The sequence below is a fragment of the Lygodium microphyllum genome, chromosome 2 (genome assembly GCF_053477565.2).
Source record: "Lygodium microphyllum isolate KBCC chromosome 2, Lygodium_microphyllum_v1.1.10, whole genome shotgun sequence".
Lineage (NCBI taxonomy): Eukaryota > Viridiplantae > Streptophyta > Polypodiopsida > Schizaeales > Lygodiaceae > Lygodium > Lygodium microphyllum.
The window spans coordinates 81,087,325-81,106,384 of NC_141136.1; the positions used below are offsets into that span (position 1 = coordinate 81,087,325).

Consider the following 19,060-nt stretch of genomic DNA (forward strand, 5'->3'; position numbering starts at 1 on the left):
ATGGATGGGCATATTAAATTTTGGGCAAGGCTAGAAGGGCTGAAATTAATTTTTAAGATTATTTAATTTTAAAAATTAATTAAATGGCTAGATAATGCTGAAAAATGGGTTTAAAAGGCTGCCACTTGGCAAACATGCCCCGGGTAAACTGAGAAGACATTTTTGGGGGATTGGGTCTCAACCATTCAATCACTTTATAGCCTGGGAGAGAGAGAGAGGGAGGAGTTGGTTCATTTTTTGATCAGAGAACAGCAATTTGCTGCGAAAGATAGCCAATTTGGGGACCTCAACAAGCAAGGGACAGCAAGGAGATACCTTCATAGGGCTGACAACAGCATTGTTGATCAAGTGACAACATTTTGGAGGTACCTCGCAATAGATGACATAGTTGCCTTCGTACATCGTACGAACAAATTCGTACGATACGTATCCATACGAATTCGTACGTTTTTTGGGGCCTATTTAGGCCACGTCGCCTGCGCGTCCTGCGTCTTGCGTCACACATTTCCTGTGCCCCCGCTTTTACTCCGCTTGCCTGCGTAGCACTTTTTAGGGGGTGGAAAGCCTTGGATACCTCATCCCACCTTCTTTTCCAGCCATGCACTCCCCTCCCTAGCCCTCTTTGGATTCCTTCTAGCTGGTAGCCCTCTCTTTGACCGTTGACCCCTCTTTGACTATTTGAACTTTGACCTTCTCTCATCTACAAAAGGTGCTCCTCTCCTCCATGCTTCCACATCAATTCAGCAAGCACTTACCATTCTCATCTTCCTCTCTTAGATCTTGATTCTTGAATGGACTTGTGATTTGTCATTCTCAAATCTCACCTCCCATCCCCTCTTTCCCGCACCCTATCGAAGCATTTTCCATTCTCAAATCTCATCTCCCATCTCCTCTCTCTCTCACTCTTGCTCTTTCAACTTTACCCCAACCCTTGGGCCTCTCGAGTCTCCCTCCCTTTCAACTTTCAAGACTCAACTTTCAAGTTTCAGTCGAGACTCAAGCATATCTGTGTGTGTGTGTGTGTGTGTGTGTGTGTGTGTGTGTGTGTGTGTGGCCTCTTTATCTGTCATCGGCACCATGACTTGTGAGAAGCACGAGGCCTTCAATTTGCATGCGATCCATGTGCAGAGGGACACTAAGAAGTCTAACTTCCACCATTGGACATGCAAGTATTGCGGGACGCGCTATACAAGTGGTGCAACTCGGCTTCTCCAACATCTTTCCAAGACCGGGGGGGCAAGTTGCTCCATGCAAGGAGATCCCTCAAAACATTGCGGAGGAGATTCTAGCAAAGATGAGAGGGGGATCCACAAGAGGAGGAGGAAGTGGCTTATCGGCACCAACTCTTATGCCTACTAACAAGGAAGCATCCAATGTGGGCATATCTTCAACCAATACGGTAGAGGCCTCTACCATTGGTGGTGGGGGCTCCACATCCGCATCCGGCTCCGGTAAAAGACAAAGAGTGGAGGCTCATGTGGTACCGGAGAGACAATCCTCTCTCTCTCAAGCTCCCGGTCATGTGCGTGGATCGGTTTTCTTTCTTAGAGAATGGCAACGACTTGCGGACATTCAAATTGTACACACGGTGATTGAGTGCAATCTTGCATTCAATGTCCTAAAGCAAGAGCAATGAAAGAAGATGGTAAAAGCCATTGCCAATGTGGGTCCATGTGAAGGATGGTTGGACCGGTGTTACATACAATGACATGAGGATGAAAAAGATTGATGAAGAGAAGGAGAGGATTGATAGAGCCCTTGATCCTATTCGGGCCGTATGGATAAAATATGGTTGCTCCATTCTTACCGACGGATAGAGTGATCGTAAGAAACGTGGCATCATAAACATACTCGTCTCATGTCCACTTGGCACTTACTTTTTGTGGGCCATAGATATCGGCAAGGAGGGGAGAAAATCGACGGGCACATTCATCTACCGCCACATTCGACAAGCTATCATTGAGGTATACATTGCAATTTTCCTTTTAAATTTGTTTCACTTTCTTTCATTATGATAATATCATGATTCATAATTGAAATTTAATTTATGCATACTGACATATGCATAACTATCTATCTCCCTATTCCAATAATTAATTTCTCTCTAGTGTCTATGATCTATCTCGATTCTCTCTTTCCCCCCAAGCCACAAAGCTCAAGTTTCAACTCTCTCTAGACTCTTTCTCTCTCTAACCTCCAATTTCCATGTATAGTTAGTATTAAGTAATAAGTATACTTGTAATTTGTAAATTGTGGTTGTAGGTGGGCCCCTCAAATGTGGTGCATGTTGTTACCGACAATGCATCGAATTGTTGGCGCATGGGCCGTTTGCTTGAGTCTAGTTCCCTACGATTGTGTGGACTCCATGTGCAAGTCATTGTTTGGACTTGCTCATGGAGGACATTGGGAAGCTCAAGTGGGTGAAGAGGGTGGTCCACAAAGCTACATCAATTGTCACATTCTTTACGGTAAATGCAAAGGTGCTTGCGATGTATCATGAGCATAGCACACTAGAGTTGAAGAAGGCTTCTTCAACTTGCTTTGCTTACATGTGGTTATTGCTGGAGTGCTTTTATGAGATGCAGTCCACGTACAGTGGTGTCCACTCTATGGAATGAGTGGGATGAGCATGAGATAGAGGACGCCAAAGCCATGCAACGCTTGTGCCTTAATGAGTAGTTTTGGCAAAAAGTCCATGCCATAGTCATTGTTGTGACTCCCTTCTATACGGTGTTATGTATAAGTGATTGCGAGGGGTCCACCATGGGCCTTCTCATTCACTTCTTCAGAGCGGCATTGGTGGAGGCACGTGCTTGTATAGTGATCACAGAGACACAGCATGCACATGTTTTAGAGATAGCAAAGAGGAGATGGGCATGGATGCATAAGCCCATCCATGTTTTTGTCGCATTGGTACATCCGGTCTACAAGTCATCGGTGGTCATGGATGATAGAGAGTTTCGTTCGGACCAGCTTGCTTAGTTGACTCGTGTGGTCCTTGTGGATGACCACAATGCAGTGCTAGAGGAGCTAGGATGCTACGCAGATCAAAGAGGGCATGTGGCTTTTGCTTCTCCCACTTCTTGTTGGAGGAGAGAGTTACTTGTGAAGCCTTTATTTTGGTGGCAAAACTTTGGATACGCACTAGAGACTCTTCAGCCCTTAGCCATGAGGGTCCTTGCCTAGGATTGCTCTTTGGGTGCATGTGAGAGAAATTGGAGTGTCTATTCTCTCATTCACACAAAGATTCGCAATCGGCTTAGCACACGACAGTTAGAGTGGCTAGTCTATTGCCGCACTAACTTATGCATCATGAGAGCTATGATGAGCATGGGTAGTCTGAAGTAGGTAAAGTTTAAACACTTAACCATAACATTTAAAATTTAAAATTTATTGTTTTAACTTTTAAACTTTGAACTTTGAAGTTTATACTTTACAATTTAGACTCTAGCATTTACAATCATCAATCTCACGTGCATCATTGCATTGTGTAGTTGAATATTGATACATTCAAGTTGACAAGCGACACTCTTCCGAGTATATATAAGGAGGTGGACGAGGAGGAGATGATTTTTGTAGAGCTCTATAGAGAGCTTATAGCAGCAGATACTCGTGACACTCGTAGTCAGCGTGCTCGTGGGCGAGGAGTTTGAGTAGGTGGCAGTAGGGGCATGGTCATTCGACACCCTCCATCATCGAGAAGGGGTGGTTCGAGTGGCTTGCAGACATATGTCAAGCGGGGCTCTAGTAGTGCACATTTTGTGCCTCATGATGACATCCTCCCCTTGTCTACACAGCTACCACCTAGGGAGCCATCATTTGATAATGATGGTAATCTGTCTTATCATCGGATGCCGAGGAGTCATCTTCAAACTCTCTTGATGAGCACTCAGATGGTTGTGATGATGATGATGATGATGATGATGATAGTGATGCCTCATCATAGATTCATATGACATAGGTCTCTTTTTTTTTGTATCAGATATACTAGACTGTAGTTGTATCGTATGTTTTGCGCAGCCCATGCGACCGCGATGGTCACTCCATGTATTCATCTTATAATTTATTCTGTAATGAAATGGCTATTTCCACTTTAAACATGTATTCTATGATCTATCATTTAATGATTTATGGTTTTTGTTATTTAAAAAATCATCTTAATTTTTTTTCGTACTAATCTCGTACCGTACCTTATAAAATCATAAGGTACCATTTAGTACTGTATTTTATCGTACCGTACCGTATCGTACATTTCGTACCTGACAACTATGATAGGTGATTGCATTAAATGCAGGCTAAAGGAGAGAACAGGAAAATTTTAGGATTTTGATATGAAGAAAATGAGATTTTTCTCTCATCTTGGCTTTCTCTCACCTTTTCCAACCCCTTCTTAAGATATCTCAACATTTCTCAACTATTTTAAGCAGATACCAACCAAATTTAGAGGACAACAAAGGAATCTCTGCTATAAACCCTAAATATCTACAGAAACTATAATTTAGCAACCACCTCGAGACCCTTGCCAATAGGATAAGGGATCATATACTGAAATCAACACCTGCAATTTATTGTATTGTTAGGGATTTCAAATGTCTAGTCATCCATTGTAAATTTAAGGTAGCATTTGGCCAATGGGAGTCTAGTTAGAGCAAGTCCTACGTGAAAATCAAGGGGTAAATTGCCCAATTTATTTGTTGATTGTTAGTTTAGCAAGGGGCTTTTGGATCAACTAAAAGGAGCGTCAATTTTGGGGCCAACAAGGTATCTATTGTCCAAGATTATTAAGGTAAATTGTGCATTTCAATTTATGTTTATTTGTTGATTGTTGTAATCAAGTGCTTGATCAGGGAATTACTACCCTTTGCAAGAAGGAAGGCTGGCTCCAACTACCACGTGGTAGCAATTGCTGCATTTCTATCTGCTAGATATCGCCTTGCACTCCATGACTACCCAAACAGCTGCATTTTGACTATTGCTGCACCAACCTGATTGTCACATCATCACAAACCTTGCATTTTTGTTGTTCAGGCTGCTACTAACCTGCCACATCATTGCTAGCTGCTACATTTGCAGATTTTCTCCCTCCTCTACTTGTCTAGCAATGATCCAGCTGTCTACTGCTACTGCCAAACACTAACAGTAGCGGCCTTGTTGCGAATCAAGATCAATCAAAGTACAACACACTCTCCAGCTCATACTCTATGCCTCCAACTTGATAATACTTCCCCGACCGACATGCCGTTGCTCCCGCCCCCGCCATTGCAACCCGTTGAACCGTGGGATTAGGTGCAAGGTGAGTCCAAGGCTCGTCAGGAGCTCCGTTGTCATTTCATGCATACCTGGGGTGGCCAGGACCTGTTTTTCATGATGCAGGCAGACAGCCCCGGATGGCGATACACCCCCTCTCCATGGCTTCTTGCCCCCATCACCCCCTGAATCAGCTCTAGCTAGTATGTTGAGCATGAGCACTCCATTGTAATCAGTTTCCTTTGAGTAATATAATCAGCCACGTTTTATTTGCAAAAAAAAAAAAACTCTATGCCTCGGTTCTCAAGTCACGGGAGTTTGAGGGCCAATATTCTTCACTACATAGTGTGGGCATTGTATTCTGTTCAGATTCATTCTATTTCTTTTTCATTGTGTTCATTTTCTCTAAGTTACCCTAACCCTAATTGTGTTCTTTTATCAACTTATGCTATTGTTGTATGATTGTGTTAGAGTATTTATCCACATGGTATCAAAGCTAGGTTGTCTTTGGAGAAACCTAGACCTTGATCTAAAAGCTCTTCTCAAGAGCCAAGAATCGCAATGGGTCAAATGATTTTGAACACCTCTACAATGACTTTGTCACCATAAGAGCATGTGCTGAGAATTGAGTAGGAGTGGCATCCACTCCCAACTTCGCAAGGTTCTAACACAACAAGAGATCCTTCTAACTTCATTGGAGACATCACTGATGAGGAGCTACAACTGATCTTGGCTCACAGAGCCACGCAGTCTGAAGAGTTACGTCGACAAGACTTCAAATAAAGTTGCATGAAGAAGGTATAGTTGGTTCTTTCTCATCAAATGTAGTGCATAACTTTCATGGTGTTGCACGGCTGTCAAGACCTTCATTAAGGATGGGACCCCCTCTTGGAGAGCAAGATCCAGAGTATGCACCCTACTTTCGATCTATTTCTTCTACTTCGATGCAAGGTACACAAGTCTCTACTTTTGTTCCTTCTTTTATTTCTCTTTCTCACTACCTTTGCAACATACCGGTAAAGACCAAATCTAAGCAAGAGTGTCAAATGCAAAATATGGTAAATCCCCCATGGAAGACCTACTCATATATGTCAATACAAGAAGGGATGATTATAAGAAAAAGTCTAGTAATTCTTCTTCCTTTTATTCATTATGCTTTTAATAGTCAGCATGAGTTTGGTGCATCATCTTCTTTGCATATGACATCTTTATCATCATTTCAAATTCATTCACCTAATCAAAATCAACTTAATGTAGCACATCAGTTCTCAAACCCTCCATCCCACCCACTTCTTCCACTAAATCACCATTACCGTTCACACCTTTCACATTTGCATATCAGCCACCACAAGGTTATGGAAACACCACATGAAGGGTCCATTAAACTTAGACACGGCCTTTAAAACCTTTACACCTTTTGTTCCAAGTGGTGCACATACACCTTTGATGGAGGCTCAACTTCCATCTTTCACACCTTTGGGTTACACCCAAAATGGGGTCCCTACCCATGCTTACCCAAGTCTCGATTATCCGGTACCACAGTTTGTCTCCATGGTATTACCTAGTGGAGTACTGGCCATTCTGTCATGCCCCAGCCAATATTTGGACAAGGCTTTAGTGCTCCAGTGCCTCCACCTCCATCAACACCTTATGGAAACATTCATGTTCTAGTGTCTCCACCATCAGCACCATATGGACACTCACAACCTATTTCTGCCTACCCACCACCTCTTTCTTCTCATCCCCCTCCCTCTTACCCTTAACCTTCTTACATTTCTTATCCAAAACCTCATGGTTCATCTTACTCTTCAGTCAAGCACGCTTTCTCTGACAAGACACATTTCAACCGGTCCGATTGCACCACTTGGTAAAATCTGATGAGACACTTTTCAATCATCACTCTAATCCATTTTGCTTGAATAAACTATGCATTCTTACTAACTCATGTGGCCTAAAAGTAGACTACTACATGGACTTTGAGATATAAAATAGGTATATGATGTTCATATGCAAAACCTTTAAAGATGTATAGTGTTCATGCCTAGCTAGTTCCAAGCTATGCACCATATGGATGTGTTCATCATCTTTTTCTCGTCAAGAGCTTTTTTTCCATCATTCCCCTTTTTGCTTTTAGAAAATTTTAATGTAAAGTGGTTGGGTGATTAATATACAAAATACAAAGTATCTTTTATAGATCTTCAATTTCTTCTCAAATTAGCCTAGAACCTGTGATTTGCCTTTTAACAAGGGTGGCGGTGGTGATTTAGCTATTGGAAAAGGTAAATTTTCCTCAGGATCTAAAGGTGCTAGATTCCTTAGTCTTGAGCTTCTCATCAATTGGGCACATAAATACACATAAGCCTATATTAACTCCATAAATATGTGTGAACTTCCAAATCATCTTTTACTTTTTGAGGTTTTGCTTTGGCCTCCCTTATACAAGCTTTGTCAACCCCCCTAACACACTCTAATTTCCTATAAGTCATTGATTGCTTCCACTTTAAGGATTATCTTGTGGTACTCCTTTGCATGAATTATCTCAATCCTCCCAACTTCTTTCTACTATATTTTAAGGAAAAAACTCCTTCAAAAATTAGAGTCTAATTCAAACCAATCCTTAATGATTTTTTTGGCCTCTTAGGGCAAACTAGCCTCGAGAACTTCATACTCAGTGGTATGCTTTTAAGCCTATGAAATCCTACCAATCCTTAAGGAAGGTAAATTTGGTATCCTTGTTTATACCTCTTTCCTCACCATTGAACTAAAGAGGTATATCTCTTTCCTCACCATTGAACTAAGGTGGTTCTATGTCTTTGAGAATTGGATTGTCTTTAAGTCTTAATTGACTTTCTTTTGGCAAAGTATCAAAGGATATTCTTATTGGATCTCAACGACCCATTCTGTCCTTTGACATGGAAGGCATACGTGAATCCAATCATGGGGATTGAACATCCAATTTCTTTTTTCTTTCCTTTATCAATCAATTCAACTAATTTATTTGATTGCAACTTTATTGTTTCTAATGTTTCAGTGAAAAGTTGCATTTGCATTTCTAAACTCTCCATTTGAACCGTCAAAATTTCATGTTGTTCACAGGTAGCTACCTCATCCTACTAGTTGAAATAGCCTTTTCTATTTCTATTATTATACATCAACCATAGGCTGATCTTGCTCAGTTTCATGTCTATTTTGTCTTCCTTCCATTTTCTTTTGTATTTTTAAAAGCCCTTTTCGGGGCTATTTTTAATTAACAAATTTGGTAAATTATTTGTTACCAATCAGCAAAAATTTTGGGGTTTAATGTTTCTTTAACAAAAAGTCTCATTATATGCTCCCTGCAAGTTCCTCTAGAAAGTAATATGAAATACATTTTATTCCAAAAAGCCAAAAGAATCAGAGACTTACCATAAGCATTTCCAAGTTGAGCAGTGCTTCGAAAGGCCAGAATAATCACCACACACATGATCATCAGAAACCAGTTCACTACAGGAACGTAGATCTGTCCCATGAACCTTTTTGATGTGTGAATAATCTTCACCCTTGGAAATGCATCAATAGCCAATGCCATCTTCACTACAGAGAATGTTGCAGATATCATTGCTTGGCTGGCAATCGTAGCAGCTAAAGTTGCAATGACAAGCATTGGCCAAAAGATTGATGCTGTTACAAAACAGTTCACCAAGTGAATGAGTTATGTTAAGATTTTAATAAGTAACAATGCCAATAAGTTGTACTATTGAACAATGGATTATAAGTGCCTACAATCAAGTGGTCAATCTTTGTTTTTTGGTTGCTCTTAATACATTAACTAAGAACAAAAACTAGTTTCAACTCAGCAGCTTATCATGTTTTTATGTTTACTATAACTTATTTTCAAGTGGGAAAACTATGGTACTAATGTTCGTGTCATATATACTATCAATTCTACATAACAAGTCACTGATTACATGCCTCTCAAGAAAAACTGACTGGAAGACTAGAAGCATCATGGAAATGCAATCAAAGAAATTTCTAGGAAAGCAAAGATAAGAATTCAAAATAACGTGCTTGCTTTTTACACATGCATTGGGAAATTTTGAATCATTACCTTTTAGGCTTTGAGTAATGTGTTTTAATTAATTAATCCAGGTCCAAAGCATAAGTCTGCTGAACCCCATGCTATTCTTTTGGTAGAATTCTTGTCTGGAAAAACCGTTGAGATTGAATATGACTCCTTGGAAGTGGACTGCAATGGCAGATTCTTTGAACAGGAACATCATGTGAATGCCGACACTTCAGATTTGATAGTCATTTAGAACGTGTTGAGTCTGCGGCAAAGTAAAGAAGGGGAAACAGGGCATGCCTTTGGCTTTTGTCTCTTAACAACAAAGCATTTGGGTTTAAAGTCTAACCTTCAGAAACCTGACCCTGGTATTTGCAAAAATCTCACCTGATTCATCACACTACATCTTCACCACATGGCCCAAGGACATTAAGAGTTAAAGTACAAGAGAGTTGAACATGATGGTTAGCCATTACTCACCTAAGCCCAGAGTAGAGATGTTCAGTGCACTAAACAGTTCCAGGGAGTTCATTCTAAGACCAACAGAGAAACGCAGGTACAAACTCAGGTTTGGCAGTTGCCAAGTATCCACTACTTATAGCAGTCGCCCTATAATTCCTCACACAGAACCAGTAGTCAGCTATGGAGGAAAGATGTCATTTCAGAGAGAAACTCAGGTTTGGCAGTCACTAAGTAACCACTACTTACGGAACTCGCCCTATAATTCCCAGCTAACTATTAATGCACCGCCCCTATGTGACTTTTCCATCCCTTATGGTTATTCCCGTAAGTTTGCACCTCAGTATCTGTTGGTACATTTACTTTGCATATTGCTTTTCCATCCCTTCTGGTTACTCCAGTAAGTTTGCACCTCAGTATCTTTTTTTTTTCTTTTTGGGTGGGGTGGGGGGGGGTGATAAACCTGCACTCGTTACGCACTCAACACGGCACAGAAAGGTAACACGATATGTGAGCTCAAGGTATACTCTTGTATTATTCAATCCAAAAAGGGGGACAACATAGACACATCCCAGGACTACACCCTCATGATGCCGCACATAAGAGGGTTCACCACTGGGTATAGGGAATCACACGTAGAGTGGAAACAAGGCAGCGCTTTAAGTCACTACTACTCCCTATATAGGTGCAATCGGTAGCAACGGCATGGTATAGCTACAAAGCCCTTACACACCCCCGCTTACTGGATTGCTGACCTTAGCAATCTAAGGGTAGCGTTTGTTATTTGACTCATCCGGGGTCTTAACGCAGCTTTTTCTAGCAAGCTGGTCCGTGTCTGCCGGTCTAATGGGACCGCGGGGTCTTAACACAGTCTATACTATCAGACTGGCCAGTGTCTGCCGCACTAGGACGTTGGGGCTTTTTGTTTGATGGAGTTATTTTTTATGATTGCTACCGTGCGGGTCCACCCTCGACTCGATTACATTTGAGGAGTGGAGGCACAATTGGGGTCTACGATTGAGAACCGCATTATTTGTTGGAGTGCTGGAGAGGCTCAAGGGTCGTTGGAAGGAGCAGGGGGGTTCTCCTCGAGCCAAAGGGCGAAGGCATCCTTTCCGCGTTCGCGGGCCTCTGCTTCTGAGATCCAAGTGGCCTCCTTGAGTGGGCGCCCGCGCCACTTGGTGAGGTATTCGGGGAAGCCTCTTTGTTCCCGGCGTCGGAGGAATGCTTCTACTTTGAAGGGACCGTTGGAATGGAGCATTGGTACGCATCGTCCCCATTGGTTGTCGGGATAGAACCTGCGCAGAAGACGAGCATGAAATGCATTATGAACACAGACACTGTCTGGCAGGTCCAGCTTGTACGTGACTTCGTTCAGCACTTGAGTGATTTAACGGTGATTGAACTTGGGGGTCATGTTTTTGGGAAGTGACATATTCTTAGAGCTCACTAGGACCATGTCTCCTTTGGCGAATAGTACAACCTTTCTCTTCTTGTTTGCTTGCTCTGTCATGGTGATCTTGCTCTGCTCTAGGCTTTGCTTAGTTGCTGCATTGCGGTCTCTCCATTTCTTCAAGAATTCTTCTCCATCTTGATCGTCCGCTTTGGCTCCTCCGGATGCTAAGGCCAATGGTGTAATGACTTCTTTGCCTGTTGCTAACTCGAAGGGGGTGTACCCGGTTGCCGAGTGTATGGAGCTATTATAGTGGAATTCCAAAACATCAAGGTACAAGGCCCAATCTTTTTGGTCCACTCGGGCATAGCTTCGGAGATAATCTTCGATGCCTTGGTTGACTCGTTCTGTCTGTCCATCTGTTTCTGGGTGGAAGGATGATGAGAATCTCAATTGTGTTTCCAGAGTCTTGAAAAGTTCCTTCCACATGTCGCTCATGAATCCTCCATCTCTATCTGATACAATGGCCAGTGGTAAGCCATGAAGTTTGAATACATATGTGAAGAAGAGGCGTGCTACCTCCTTGGCATTCAGTGGTGGTTTGGCTGGGATGAAAGAAGCCTGTTTGGAAAAATAGTCCACCACCACAAAGATGATTGTGTACCCATGGGACTCAGGTAGTTCCACAATGAAGTCCATGCTGATGACATCCCATAGGCGGTTGGGTACCGGTAATGGTTGTAGTAGACCTGCTGGTCTTGATCGTGGTGCTTTGACCAGTTGGCAAGTGGGACAAGTTTTGATGTAGTCTATTACTTCTTCCTTCATGTTTGGCCAAAAGAACTGCTTCCTAAGGGCCTCCAAGGTTTTGCTTTGCCCTTTGTGGCCTCCAATTTTACCATCATGGATCTCATGCAGTATGAGTTTCTTCAACTCCAAATTGTTGGGGATATACAATCTTTTCTTAAGAATAGGATACCCTCCTCTAATGTGTACATTCCATGTGGGGTCTTCTCTGCTTCCACTTCTCTGATTATCTTGTGAATTTCTTGGTCTTGTTCTAGGGCCTCTTTGACTAGTTCTATGAAGTTGCTACTGACCACGCTGACAGCTTTCAGGTCAGCTTTTCGGCTCAAGGCATTTGCTATCTTGTTAGTAGAGCCGGGTTTGTGCTTGATCTCCAGGTCAAATTCGGCTAGGAAGTCTAGCCAGCGGGCTTGCTTTGCCGATAGCTTGGGCTGAGATTGGAAGTATTTGAGGGAGATATTGTCGGTGAAGACGACTGTATGCTTGTCTTGAACATAGTGCTTCCATTTTCTAAGGCAGTGTATGACCGCCAACATTTCCTTCTCATGCGTGCTCCACCTTGTTTCAGCACCAGTGACCGATGGGGTGACCTTCCTGTACCAGTACACCTCCTATGCCGTAGTCAGATACATCTGTAGAAATTTCAAAGGGTTTGGTAAAGTTCGGCACCTTTAGGACGGGAGTTTGGCTCATGCACTTCTTCATCTGCTCAAAGGCTTCCTGTTGCGCGTTCCCCCATGTAAAAGGGTGATCTTCTTTGGTGAGGTGGGAAAGAGGGGCAGTGATGAGGCTGTAATCTTTGATAAATCTCCGGCAAAATACTGTGAAGCCGAGGAACTCTCGCACTTCTCTTACAGTCTTTAGTACAGGCCATCTTTGGACAGCTTCCACCTTCTTAGGATCCACTTTGATTCCATCTGCTCCTACAATAAAGCCTAAGAACTCCAACTCTTTCACTGCAAACTCACATTTTTCCGGCTTGGCATATAACTGATGCTGCTGCAGTTTCTCAAAAACTCGGCGTAAGTGCTGCTTGTGTTCTTCTAAGGTTTTGCTGTAGACTAGGAGGTCGTCTATGTAGATAATGACAAAGATATCTATCTCTGGTCTAAAGACTCCATCCATGAGGCCACAAAATGTGCCTGGCCCATTGCTTAGGCTGAATCCTAATACTAACCACTCAAAACTACCATATCGGGTGCAGAAGGCTGTTTTTGGGATATCTTCTTCGGCTATGCGGATTTGGTAGTATCCTGATCTAAGATCAATACGGCTGAAGTACTTGGCCCCATGTAATCTATCTAAGAGGTCTTCCACTAGGGGCATGGGGTATTTGTTTTTTATGGTGATTTTGTTAAGGGCCCTATAATCTACACAGAGTCTAAGTCCCCCATCCTTCTTCTTTACAAACAACACTGGGGCACCAAAGGGGGATTTGTTAGGGCGAATGAATCCTTGTTCTTCTAGTTCATGTAGTTGCTTTTTCAGTTCCATGAGCTCGGTGTGATTCATGCGATAGGGAGCTCGGGCCGGTGGGGCACACCCTGGGATCAGCTCAATTTTGTGGTCCACATCTCGCCTGGGTGGTAGACCCTTGGGCAGTTCGGCTGGCATCACATCTTTGAATTCCTCAAGTATTTTTGCCACCTTTGTTTTCTTGTTCTGTTGTCTGGGTTTCTTGCCACTTTCCTCTTCTTCAATCGGTCGGATCATACACAGATAGACCATATCTCCTTGTTTGACTGATTTTTCGATCTACTTGGCACTGCATGTCATGATACGTGGCCTGATAATGGTCCCCTGGATCGGTGCATTTTGGGTCTGGCCCTTTGGTTGGGTTGTAGTTGGTTTCACTGTTTGGCATGATACTCCTGGCTTATTCTCCTTCATTTGCACTTTGATTGGGGTCCTGCCAAGCAGTTGCATTCTTTCACATGGTACTCTGACGCCTTCTCCTTGCATATCTAGCATCATTTCATTTACACGTTTACCAAACATTGCAATGACATACTTGTCATAGAATTCCAAGCCCAGTATCACTTCAAAATCATCCATGGGGATTACTAAGAAGTTGAGTCTTGCTTTCCACCTGTCGGCTTCTACTTGGACTGCAAAGACTTGTTTCACCTCCTTGGCTTCTCCTTGTGCGAATGTTACTGTTAATCCTTCTGGGGCCTTCGACAGTCTTAATCCATGTTTTGCTGCACACCCTGGTGTCATGAAGTTGTGTGTTGCTCCTGTGTCCACCATGATAGGTTGGTTTCCTTCGCCCACTCAGCCTTTGATGTATAGATGGTGGACTGCTGCTACTCTGGCTGCCATGCATTGGGGTCGGGCGCTAACTGACCCTACCCTTGGGTGGTCCATGCTTTCTTCACTCCCATTTGGGATTTCCTGGATTCGCAGTGGTTGTGGTTCTTCTCCTCCATATGCACTAGTTGCATTCACCCTTGATCCACTTGACGAAGCTGTATCTTCTATTGGGCATCTGTTTTGGTAGTGTGGACCCCCGCATTTGAAGCATCTGATTCCGACGGACGGGCCTGGGGGTCTCTACCATGACGTATTTGATCCTGCGGGCCAATACGATATGCTAGGAGTTGGCCTATAGTGATTGTTCCCCCATCTTCCTGCTGCTCCTCTTGGTACTAAGGCGGTCTGTGATACGGCCGTGGTGGTGGTGGTGTTTTGGCTCCTTGTATCTGTGAATGCCCCTCTAGGAGCACCGAGACTTTGGTTCCATGAGTTGTTGTTGTTGAAGGTGTTGTTGAGGTTGTTGTTGAACCTGTTTTGATTCCCTTGTGCTGTTCTTCTGCCTTCCAGGTCCACCAGTCGTTCGGCCATTCTCATGGCTTCTGCTAAGCTTGTTGGCTCCTGTCTCTCCACATCTCTTCTAGCCCATTCTTGCATCCCAAACAAAAATCCATGTAGCTTAGTGTCTGTATCCATGTTTGGTAGCTGCAGCATGATCTGCCTATATTTGCTGACATATTATTTCATCTTTCCCTGTGTTTTCTTGAGGTTCCTCCATTCATCTCTCACTTTGAATTTTTCCCTCTTTGGAATAAAGTAGTCCTTCAGTTCTTCCTGGAGTTCTTCCCACGAAAAGATGGTGTGGCCCTGCTTTTGTTCCAGTAGGTACCAACTGGCAGCGTCCTCCTCCAAGTAAATGGCTGCCACCTTCGCCTTCCTGTCTTCGGTTATTCGTGAATACTTTAAGTACCTGTCTACCTCTGCGATCCATTTCTTCAGAACCAACCCATCTCTCTCTCCCTTGTACTTGGCGGGTTGGGGCATCTTGAACTTTCCATAATCATCTTCTGAACTACTACTATCGTCCTCTTCTTTGCGATGGTGCTTCTTCTCCTTCTTCTTGTCTTTCTTTTTGCTTCCTAATTCTACTACTTTCTCCTTCTCCTTCCTTGTATCTTACGCCCTCCTAGATGTCTCCTCTCTACCCGTTCTATCCATCTCCTCTTGCATTCTATGTCTTTTCTCCTCTTCTTGTTGTTGAATCACCCATTCTCTATAGCCCTGCTCTACTTCTAGTTTTTTCCTCCTTTCTTCCTCCTCTTCTTTCATCTGCATGTTCCTCCATATTGACTCCAGCATGCCTGACATACCATCTAATTGTCTTTCTAGTCCGGCCACCTTCTCCTCTTGGGCCACTCTCCATTCTTGCCCTCTACTTTTCTTCCTCTCCTCCATTGTTGGGAGGGTGACATTCTCCCTCTCGTTCTCCATGTGGTTGGTGGTGGTGTCGACGTGGGGAAGCCACGTTTCGCCTTGTGGTGGTGTGGGTTGTGCCGTGGGGAAGCCGCGTCACGTCTTCAGACGGTGGGATGTCGATGTTGGGGCGTCACGTCGGGGCAACGCGTCGGGGGGCGTCGCGACGTGGGGCGACGCGACGCGGGGCATCACGCTATGGGTCGTTACGACTTCGATTTCTTCGGGCACTGGATCTTTCCTCCTACTTCCGTGAGCACTCCACTCCGAGCAAGAGTCGCTCTGATACCAAGTGTGATAAACCTGCACTCGTTACGCACTCAACATGGCACAGAAAGGTAACACGATATGTGAGCTCAAGGTATACTGTTGTATTATTCAATCCAAAAAGCGGAACAACATAGACACATCCCAGGACTACACCCTTGTGACGCCGCACATAAGAGGGTTCACCACTGGATATAGAGAATCACACGTAGAGTGGAAACAAGGCAGAGCTTTGAGTCACTACTACTCCCTATATAGGTGCAATCGGTAGCAACGGCATGGTATAGCTATAAAGCCCTTACGGGGGGGGGGGAGGGGGGAGGAGGGGGGGGTGTGTGTGTTCTCACCAAGACTCCAATGGATTATGTTCCAACCCTACTTCTATATCCACTTACAAAAGATAATAGGTAATAATAGCTGGGTCCATGACAGAACTAAGATTCAGTTCATCGTATGAGACCTACCAGATAAAATTAGTGCAATCAACATTCTAAAGAGCTTTGATTATTAAACAATTCCATGAATGTAAAGATCAAGTTAAGCCATCTTACATGGTATAGAATTGTAAAACGCGTTATTCACTTGTTCTGGAAACTTTATTAGGTATGCCGCCTGGCCCATGTATGCTAACAGCAAACAAGGATATACTACACATGAGAATGCTATCTGCAAAAAACATAAACTCTCTAATCAGCCAAATCATGAGTTCATTCAATAAAAAGTCAAACCATTAAAGTCAAGTGCGTTATGGTTTCATAAAGCAGTCTAGAGGATAGCAGCCAGAAACGTCAGAAACATTTAGAAACTAAACATCAGAAACGTGTTTCATAAGTTTATTTCAAAAGGGGGTAAAATAGAAACACGAGTTCTTTTATATAGGAATTTTTAAATAGTTTTAACTAGGAAAAGAGGTATTAAACCTCTATGGAACTCTTTCTTAAACAAAGAAAGGCCAATCGGGCTTGAGTGATAATACAAGAGAGACAATTGAGAATAATACATTACATATCCATGAACCATTATTGACTTATGTCAAAGTTAGTCTTTAGACAAGCTATACTATGGTTCAAACCTCAAAAATTATGATTCATACATATCACACAAAGAAAATTGAAATAAACATGTAAATAGCTCATGTACAATTGGACTGAGTCAAGTTGAAACATCATGATTCTCATTCCAAAACAAACTGACAAAATGTCAAAATCCAGAATGAATCATAATATACCATAAATAACTCATAAATGAGACTAAAGTCGTATAATAATTAGCTCTCAAGACAAGAACAAAATCTAGATACTAGATTGACAGAGTCCAATAACTAAACAAAATCCCAAAAAAGTAAGTCTGTCATCCAAAATCCTGAGTCGTCACGAGTCATTACTCATCATCATGATCATGTTTAACATTGCCCAGCAGTTTTTGTTAGAAAACCCATGTTTTTGGGTCCTCCCTTTTAAAAGCAAAAAGAAAAAAACCCACGTTTTTTACTATCAGAAACATTTCTTACTTTAAGAAATGTTTTGTAAGTTTCAAACTCAAAGAAACATGTTTCTTCACTATATGGTCTACAGTCAATGACTAGATACTAGATTGACAGAGTCCAATAACTAAACAAAATCCCAAAAAAGTAAGTCATAAATGCATCCGACTGCATAAAATAATGATTAAAACTTTTTGACTAATTAAACTGCTATCCGACTGATCAGTCTGCTGCCATGTGGCATCTGCGGCAGTTGATGTGGCTCCTGCTATGCACCTGCTCTGCTGACGTGGCTCCTCTGCTATCCGTACTGCTGAAGTGGCACTTTGCTGTCCAAGAAATGACTCTCTAACACCCCCTCTCAAATCCTGGATAAGTCAAAAGACTGAGGGATTTAGCATGTCTCCGAAGAAGAGCCTGGGGAAGCACCTTCATTAACAAATCTGCAAGATTATCCTCCATCTTGCAGCACTCCACATCAATGGTCCCATCCAAAAGCTTCTCCCGAATGAAGTGATACTGATCTCAATGTGTTTCTTCCGGACATGGAATACACGATTCCGGACCAAGGCAATGCAACTCTCATTATCGCACTGCAGAAGAGTAGGACGAGTCTGGGGGCAGCCAAGCTCCTCCAACAATCTCCGAAGCCACACAACCTTACATGTGGTGAAAGATACAACTCGATATTCCGCCTCAGTAGAAGAAAGGGCTACTATGGGCTACTTCTTGCTACTCCAAGAGATAACACCTATACCCAAGGTAAAACAATAGTCGATAGTAGACCGCCAGTGGTCCAGATTGCCAACCCAATCCAAGTTGCTCCAACCTGCAAGAACAAGATTGGAAGCAACTGTACCTACGGGATACAAGATCCCTAAGTCAGAGGTCCCCCTCAAATACCAAAGAATCCTTAGGGTAGCTTGCCAATGCACCTGTTTGGGTTCACTCATGAACCCCATCAAAAGACCCACAGCAAAACAAAGATCAACACAAGTGTTGAGTAGCCAAATTAAGGATCCAATCAACTCATAGTAGTAGGAAGCATCTGTCAAAGGAGAATCTGAGTGTGAAGCGGCCTTCCAGTTCGGATCCATAGGAGTAGAAATGGTCCGATAAGTCTCCATCTCAAAAGTCACCAAGAGCTCCTAAATGTATCGCTGCTGAGAGATGAAAATCCCCTCTAAGACTGATAAATCTCGTGACCCAAGAAGAAATGAAGAAGCCCCAAATCCGTCATCTCGAGCGTCTCATGTAAAGCTGTCTTGGTCTTTTGGACCTTCGGTGCATGATCCCCTGTCAGAATCAAATCATCAACATACAACACAAACATCACACGACCAGCCTTGGAAGGCTAACTTCACATCCAATTGATAGACAAGCCATCTCCTATGGCCAGTCAAGGCAAGAACAGCTCAAATAGTCGTCGTACGAGCAGTGGGGGCAAAAGTATCATGGAAGTCAATGCCTGGGCACTGAGCAAATCCTTTAGCAACAAGGCAAGCCTTATGCTTGTCCAAAGAACCATCGCTAGGTACTTGGTCTTGAAGACCCACTTGACGCCAATCACGTTGTTGTGAGAGGGACGAGGCACAAGGAACAAAGTGCCATTCCTCTCAATAGCCTCCAACTCGGC

At 43.0% G+C, this 19,060-nt stretch overlaps 1 protein-coding gene across 1 annotated transcript in view; it reads right to left on the minus strand.

The window, feature by feature from the left end:
- LOC148039937 (Potassium transporter family protein) overlaps positions 1 to 19,060 on the minus strand; it is a 98,636-nt gene that overhangs the window by 13,615 nt on the left and 65,961 nt on the right. Inside the window, exons 7-8 of the mRNA XM_087695360.1 lie at positions 16,493 to 16,607; positions 8,653 to 8,907 (exon numbers count right to left, since the gene is read on the minus strand). Of these exons, the coding sequence (XP_087551486.1) occupies positions 8,653 to 8,907; positions 16,493 to 16,607 (370 nt within the window). The remainder of the gene's footprint in view (positions 1 to 8,652; positions 8,908 to 16,492; positions 16,608 to 19,060) is intronic.